Source organism: Phascolarctos cinereus, unplaced genomic scaffold (assembly GCF_003287225.1).
Source record: "Phascolarctos cinereus isolate Bilbo 61053 unplaced genomic scaffold, phaCin_HiC Scaffold_3;HRSCAF=262, whole genome shotgun sequence".
NCBI classification, from domain to species: domain Eukaryota; kingdom Metazoa; phylum Chordata; class Mammalia; order Diprotodontia; family Phascolarctidae; genus Phascolarctos; species Phascolarctos cinereus.
Window position 1 is genome coordinate 254,202,037 of NW_027555736.1, and position 8,341 is coordinate 254,210,377.

Genomic DNA, 8,341 nt, shown 5'->3' on the forward strand with positions numbered 1-8,341 from the left:
AAGGAGTTTAAAACTCAAGTAATTGGCCAGGATCATGAGCAAGCAGCACAAAAAGAGTCAGAAAAAAGTTCATTTGGAATATTCCCTCTTCATCTTGTTATTTTTTCTACACAATTTTAAGTGTACCCCAAATACTGCGTGAACTATCAACAAAGGAGAAAGAACACTAGCTTGAACTTGGTTGTATGACCTTGGAAAAATTATTTAACCTTTATTTGTATATGAAATTGTCTTTCTTTTTGTCTTTGCACGTAGCTTTGTGCTTGACACATAAAAGTTGCTTAATAAATACCTGCTGATTGAATCAGTTCTTAAAGTTTAACAATTCTATAATATGGGAAGAAAATGAAAACCAATCAGTTAAAAATTATTAATCTTTAGTAGCAATAAATTTAGAATGGAAAAAAATACACAGCATGAGATTAAAATCAAGAATGGCATAAATCTCAAACAAAGAAGTTTTCCTATCAGTTCATTTTCAATTCTGATAATCAGCCTTCACCACAGAAAAATTCTATTTCGGAAATGAAAATTTTTACAACACACATAATAATATACATACATCACAAAGTGTGAAATGGTATATTAACAAGTTTGTAAAGCTCCCTGGGTTGTAGTTTTACTAATTATGCACCAGCTACAATCTTCAAAGTTAATTTTATAAGACTACAATGTTAGTGATATGCTTTAGGAAAATCTTTTCCTACTTACTTAATAAAACTACCATTTGATCAGCATTCCATAATAATGCCCCAAGTAAGTTAATTACTTCTCCAAGCATTTTACTGTAGAACTTTTTTTTATCAATGAGAAATCCATAAAATAGGGCTAACTATTAAAAAGTTAGGTATTCCTTTATTCAAACTGTAGAAGGATCTTCTTTGCTCTTTCATTATTAAGGGGAGAAATACTTTGTTTTTTTTTAATAACACTAAAGCAAAATAAATGTTTTATAATGAGCAGTCTACACAGCTGGAACTACTCCTGAGTATAAACTTACAAAGAAGTCTCTTATGCTCAATTGAAATATTCCCTCTTTATCTTGCTATTATTATTTCTACAAAACTTTGGTGAAAACTATAAATATATCCAGGTAGATTTTTGTCCAGACAACTTCTGAAGCAAGAGGCCTAACTAATGATCTCAGATTAAAAAAATAGAAGGCAATCAAAATTTACTCAATGTTACATTAAGAAAAGTTTTCACAGAACAACAGTGAAACAGTTCCAAAGGTTAAGAAAATACTGATATTTTGAGTACAAACCACCACAATGTCAAAATAGACAAAACTATTGTATAAAGGAATACTTGAATAATGAATACAACATATGAGTTGGGATTGCTTCCTCATCCTACTAAACCAAATTTAGTCTTTATATTCATAACATATGTCTGGAATTTGCTGAAGTCTCATTTCACCAAGAGAGGTTGCTTCTTCCCTTCCATGGATCTCTGGTCCGTTGCTTCTTGAGCACATTGTGTTCATTGTACAATTTCAAAGTAGTGTAATATTGCCAAGATATGTTGAGGCATGAAGATGTATCCAGTGTATAATGCCATTCCAACAATGGAAATCAACATGGAATCTGGAGTTGTAATTAAGGAAAACTATTAGGTTGTTTCTCTTAGTACAATGGAGAATTTTAACAAAGATAATTTAAAATACAAAAATGTAGAATCTAGAAGAGTAAACTCAAAAATTTTTAAATGAGGAAAGCCTTCTTTCTAAACTGCAGTGTTTCATACTGAAGTAATCACAAGTGGCAAAGCATCAAAAACCAATACAGCATGTAACTTAAAGTAAAATTATGATAGTAATTTAGACAATAAACACATCTTCAGTTTATGCTACGTTACTTCAATTCTCATCTTTTCAATATGTTTCACAAGTACTGCTGCATGGCAGCAAAATCTGAAATACCACTGCCTGCAAAGAACTAAAGATGGACATCTCACTGAGGGCCATGGAGAACCATAAAGTGAATGTGAGCAGACTGCCAAATATAACCAACTAAATCTCCCAAGAAGAACAAGAGTAAAGGATATTATCAATAAATAGGAAGCCAGAAAGAGAAGATGTGTCGGGCAATAATAAGGGGATGGCAAATGGTCAGCCAGAATGACAGCTTCATGATATCAGGAGAAAGCAAAGAGGGGCCTTCAACAAAATGGGTGGCCCCTCTGTGGCAAACTTTAAGGAGAATATGAGTAAGTAAAAACCATCGAGTAAAACCCATCCTCATCTGACCTAACCAATAAGTATGCATTTTATACTTATTCCCCAAACCTGCCCCCAAGAAAATTAGTTAAGTCACACGCAATACACAAATACTGCTGACAAAATTATGTAAATTATTTCTTTCCTGGGTGCTATAATAAGGAGGAAACAGGGGGTACCTAAGGGCCATAATCTAAGGATCATATAAATGAGTCTGTAATTGGAAGAGACTCCAGAGGCTATCTAGTTCAAACCTCTCAATTTACAGGTTTGCAAGGAGGCTGAATGACTTATTCAAGGTCTTAAAAACAAACAAACAAAAAAAGCCACCACCTGATAACTGCTTTCAATACAGCTGATTTCCTTCATAAAAACATTACTCTAAGAGGGAGCCCACAGGCTTTACCAGTCTGCCAAATGGACCCATGACATAAAAAAGGTTTAAAAAAAAAATCAAAAAACCAAACACCCTAGAACAAGCCAATGTTCTTTTGACTGCTTCTCACTCACTCTCTTCCCAGATAAAAGGTCTAATCTGGGATGCTCATCAGCTAATACCATAAGGTAACTACTTGAAGCCAGCTCCCAGTTTCCTTTTGTTACCCATACAGAGAAAGACAAATGTCCCCACAAGGAACTTCTATCCCCTCACAAGTAAACACAAAGATAATTTCTCCTCCCTGGTCCCAGACCTGAATGGGATGCTTCCACTAGAGTTACACTGATGCCTAACAGTGGGGACGGAGGTCCCTGATTCACACAGTCCTATGAGCCAAGCACCTTGCCCTGTGAGAGTGGAGACAAGAGTCTCTACTAAGGGCAAAGCCTCACCACCATTAATCTTAATAGGTTATCAAATGAAAATGGAAGGAGAGAGAGAAGTCAGGAGTTATTTCTAAGAACAACCCATCTCAGCTTCAAGACTGCTGCTAACCCCAATGTCACTGATTTCTATCTGTTCATTTATACTATCTGTCCCAGTTCCTTTCTATGTAAAGGCAACATGACTTCTACCAGGCAATGCTAAATATCAACCACCCAGGCCCCATGCATGGGAGGGCATGTCAGCAATATATCACTAACAAATATGAGAACTTATAGGTTTTATGAAATATTTTTGTAGCTCATATGATTGTGAACATACTCTCAAGGGAAAGAATTAAATTAGAACATATATCCTGGAAACTTAAAGAAAAAGTTTATTAGGAAGCTTTATTCAACTACTTAAATTCTCATATGCTTTATGAAATGCATGAAGAGGGCCTAGGACAGACTTGTACAACGGTTACAGGTCATGACGAAGAGCCAGCAATACATTTTGCAGTCATTACAGAAAGGCCGGGATATACATTTTCAAAAAGTGATTTTTTTTTCCTATTATAAAAACTCCTTTGTCCTATCTTCATTTCTTGTAAAACTATACACATATTACACAAATAATTTATACTCCCTTTCCAGACTGGAGATAGTATGATAGCATGGTGACTTCTAGTGACAGATTGCAAAACTTGGGGCCATGACCACAAATTTTATTTAAATAAGAGTAATTTACTACAAAACAGTTCTTGAAGAACTGTATACTACTGGGAAGGAACATGTACAGTAGGCAGAAAGTCTTTAAGTATAAAAACTCCCTCCAGGAATGGAGCTTGGCAACTCATCTGTAAGCAATTTAAGTCATATAGCTAGTATGTATTAAAATCAAGAGTTAAAAGGGGATCTTGAACCTGGGAGACTTCAACAGAAACAGGAAAATGTAGAAGAGGGGAGGGTTTTGAAGAAAGAAAACAGGTTCCATTCTGGACATGCTGAGTTTGAGATCTCTCCAGGAAATCCAGTTTGAAATGTCCAACAGGTTACTAACTGGTGATGTGGGATTGAAACTTAGGAGGAAAACAAAGGCAACTATTTATCCATGTGTGCATGCATGCACATGTATACACACACACACACACACACACACACACACACACACACACTAACAGTGAAATTAAGTGTGTAAGAGATCAGGAGGTCACCAAGAGAAAGTATATAAGTAGAGTTTTATTTTTAAACCTTTTTTTGGATCATGGACTCCTTTCAAAGCTGGCTGAAACCTGTGGACCCTTTTCCATAAGATCACAAAGAAAAACAATTTTACTTAAATAGTTCTAACAACAAATAAACAAGTTCATGGACAACAGGTTAAGATCCCCTGGTAGACAAAGAGAGCTAGGACAGATTTTCAGGGGACAGCCACAGTTACGGGTCTTGATGATGAGCCAATAAGCAAAGGAAATAGAGAAGTAATGGTTAAACAGAATGAAAAATAGGAGAGAACAGTATCTCAAAAATCTACAGAGGTCAGAGAATCCAGAAAGAAAGGGATGTTAAAGTCAAATGCAGCAGAAAAACTGAGAAGGATGGACACAGAGAAAAGAGAATCTGCTTCGGAAATTAAGAAACTATCTTTGGAAAGAGTTGTTTCAGTTGATGGTCTGAAGCTAGAATGCAAGCAGTTGAGGAGTAGCTGAGCAGAGAAGAAACAGAGCCTGAGTGTAGGGATCTTTTTCTACGAATTTGGCCGAGAAAGGGAATAAAGATATAAGATGATGGCTTGAGAGCAGGAACAAGAGAAATGCTAGGACTTGTGTGGCTGCAAGGGAACAGGGGCCCTACTCACAGCTCCAAAGCCAAGCAGAACAAGAGCACTGGTGCTGTCAACTGCACAAGATGAGCAGGAACCCCCAGAGCACTGACGAGGAGACCAGTGATTACACTTCTCCCCAAAACACACCACCTTGGAAGTATCGCAAACTTGCAGCTCCCTAGAGCTAACTCTGAAAATAGCAGCATGAAAAAGCCTGAAGCTTGGGACAATGCATTCCCACACCTAGGTGAGCAGAGCTCAACTTTAACATAAAGTTCAAAGTTAAGAAATGGGCTAGAAAAATCAACAAAAACCAAACAAACAAAAAAGAACTTGACCATAAAAAGCTACGATGGTGGCAGGAAAGACCAAGACACAAACTCAGAAGATGACAACAATGTGAACATAACTACAACTAAATCTCTAAAGGTGAAAAAAAAAAGTGAATTTGGACATAGGCCCACCAAGAATTCCTGGAAGAGGTGAGTAATGTGAGAAAATGATGAAAAGAGAATTAATACCTTGGTAAAAGAGGCACAAAAAATACTGAAGAAAATAACACTTTAAAGAACAGAACTGGCCAAGTGGAAAAAAAGGCACAGAAGTTCACTAAAGAAAATAATTCCTTAAAAATAAGAATTGGTGAACTGGAAGTTAATGATTACATAAGATATCAAGAAACAATAAAACAAAGTCAAAAGAATGCAAAAAACACAAGCAAAAGTGAACTATCTCAACAAAAAAACAACTGACCTGGAAAATGTACCAAGGAGAGATAATTTAAGAATGATTGATCTGAAGACCATGACAAAAAAAATAAAAGAGCCCAGACATCATTTTTTCAGGAAGTTATCAAGAAAAATTACACCAATATCTTAGATCCAGAGGATAAAACAGAAATGGAAAGAATCCACCAACCACCTCTTAAATGAGATCCCAAAATGAAAACTCCCAAGAATAATACAGTCAAACTCTAGCACTCCCAAGTTAAGGAGAAAATAGTCCAAGTATCTAGAAAGAAACAATTCAAATATTGTGGTGCAACAGTCAGAATCATGCAAAATTTAGCAACTTCCACATTAAAGGAGTGGAGGGCTTGGAATATGATATTCTAGGAGGCATAGGAACTAGGATTACAACCAAGAATAACCTACTCAGAAAAACTGAGTATAATTCTTCAGTGGAAAAAAAAAGGCATTTAATGAAATAGAGGATTTTGAAGCATTCCTAATGAAAAGACCAGAAGTGAATAGAAAATATGACACTGAAATACAAGACTAAAGAGAAGTATAAAAAGGAAAACATAAAAGAGAAAACATAAGATAACGTGTTTACATTCCTCTATGGGAAGATTATACTGTAATTCCTAAGAACTTTTTATCCTTATGACAGCACTTAGATGTAGACTACATAGACAAGAGGGCACAAGTATGAGTGAATTATGTTGGGATGATATTAAAAAAAAAGGAGGGATGCATTAAGAGAAAGGGGAAGGGAAAGGTAGAATGGAGAAAATTATCTCACATCAAAGAGGCACACAAGGAAAAGGTTTAGAGTGAAGGGGGAAATGGTGATGGGCAATGCTTGAACATTACTCTCATTGGAACTGGTTCAGTGTGGGAAGAATGTTAAATACAAACTCAGTTGGATACAGAAATTTATCTTACCCAACAGGGCAATAGGAAGGGAAAGGGATAAGAGAAAGAGGTGGAATGATGAAAGGGAGGATAGATTAAGGAGCCAGTGGTCAGAGGCAAAACAAACTTTTGGGAGGGACAGTATAAAAAGAGAGAGAGAAGGATAAACAGAAGAAAATAGGATAGAGGGAAATGCATAGTTCGTAATCATAACTGAATGTGAGTGGGAGTCAGCTATCCAGAGGCAGAGCCAAGATGGCAGAGTAAAAGCAGGGACTTGCTTGAGCTTTCCCCCAAACCCCTTCAAATACTTGTACAAAATGACTCTAAACAAATTCTAGAGCAGCAGAACCCACAAAAAGACAGAGTAAAACAAACTTCCAGCCCAAGACAACCTGGATGGTCCACAGGAAAGGTCTGTTGAGCTGAGCTGGGAGAGAAGTGCAGTTCAGTGTGGTCCACACAGGCAAAGTAGGCCTCAGGAGACTGAATCAAGGGGAGCTGTGGTGGTTTCCAGGATAAATATTTTATATACAGTAGTAATAAAATTACTTCAATACTTTTCTATCATTTTTATATGTTCCTTTTAAAAACTAAGCCCCCTCCAGAAAACAATATTGAAAACACCAATGTATACAGAAACGAATGCCATGTATTTGCCACTAACATAGGAAATACAAAATAATTATGAAGGATGGTCAAGGAAATAAACGCCACCATCTGGAATATTCTTTCCTCTTGAAAAATCAACAAAATTGTCCACTTCAGTAAGGCCTTGTTATTAGTTGCTAATTCTAATCCAAATATAACTAAGAATTCCTTTCCTAACCATATACATAAAATCTGGAACTTAAAACTTATCCATCACAAAGATAAATCTAAACTGTTTCTCTTGGACCAAATATTTTGAAACTTGGAAAAAGGCTGATATAACGGACTTAAATGGTGTTGCACTACAAGAGACAAATCTCTGCCCCTCTCACACTCACACACACACAGAGCAGGAAAGCAGGATACCTTCCCCCCGACCACACGAACCTAAGCTCTCCACAGCTCCCTTCACTTGCCTGGACGTTTTCTCACAGGTCATCCTCGCTCCTCTCCTCCCCTCCCCTCCCCAAGCTCAGCTGTATCCGCCACCAGGACGCAAGCACCGCCCCCCCCCGCCCCCCGGCTTCAGGCCCTCTCTTCCACAGGTGCCCTCCACGCTCTTCCACGCACTTACAGGCCGACGCTTGGCTGTCTAGCCTAGGTTTCTCCCCACAGCTCCACCTCAGACGACTCTCTCCGCCATTCGGCGAGCCCGGCCCCTTCAGGTCCCACAGCCTCCTTCCCGCCGCGAATCTGGCTTTCATCTGCGCGCGCCCCCCCACCTCCAAGGCCCTCACCGCCCGCCCCCGCAGCCAATGGAGCAGGATACTGAAGACGGTCCTCTCCCAGGGTTCCAGCATGTAGAGCGCGGTGACGAGCAGATACTGGTAATAGAACCAAGACATCTGCTGCCAAGCCCTTCCGAGCGTCATGCCCGCCATCGGAACCTCCACCGAGCAGTCCGTCTTCCGGGGCCTCCCTCTTGGTCTCCGCCCACCGCCTCGGGCCAAGCCTGCTTTCAGTCCACGCGGCCTAACGAAACACAGACGTCACCGCGCACGCGCAGCTCCGCGGGCGAGCCGTCGCCGCCTCGCGCTCCTCGTTCCTCGGGGCTCTGGATTGGCTGGACGACTCGCGGGGCGTGGGTCCCGCCGCTTGCCCCTTCGCCAGTCCTGAAGCGCCCGTAACTGCGCTGCCTGGCCCCGGGCTTCGGTCTCGCTGCGTCTGACCTGGTTGTGCAGCGGCTCGGAGGGGCGTGGCGGGGAG

The 8,341-nt window shown here is 39.4% G+C and overlaps 1 protein-coding gene across 1 annotated transcript; it reads right to left on the bottom strand.

Moving 5' to 3' along the window:
• Positions 1 to 360: 360 nt before the first annotated feature.
• SPTSSA (serine palmitoyltransferase small subunit A) lies at positions 361 to 8,082 on the bottom strand. The gene is made up of 2 exons (XM_021004807.2): positions 7,905 to 8,082; positions 361 to 1,586 (listed from the first exon to the last, which is right to left on the bottom strand). The coding sequence occupies exons 1-2, from the start codon at positions 8,014 to 8,016 to the stop codon at positions 1,483 to 1,485; spliced, it is 216 nt and encodes a 71-aa protein (XP_020860466.1). The 5' UTR covers positions 8,017 to 8,082; the 3' UTR covers positions 361 to 1,482.
• Positions 8,083 to 8,341: the final 259 nt, after the last annotated feature.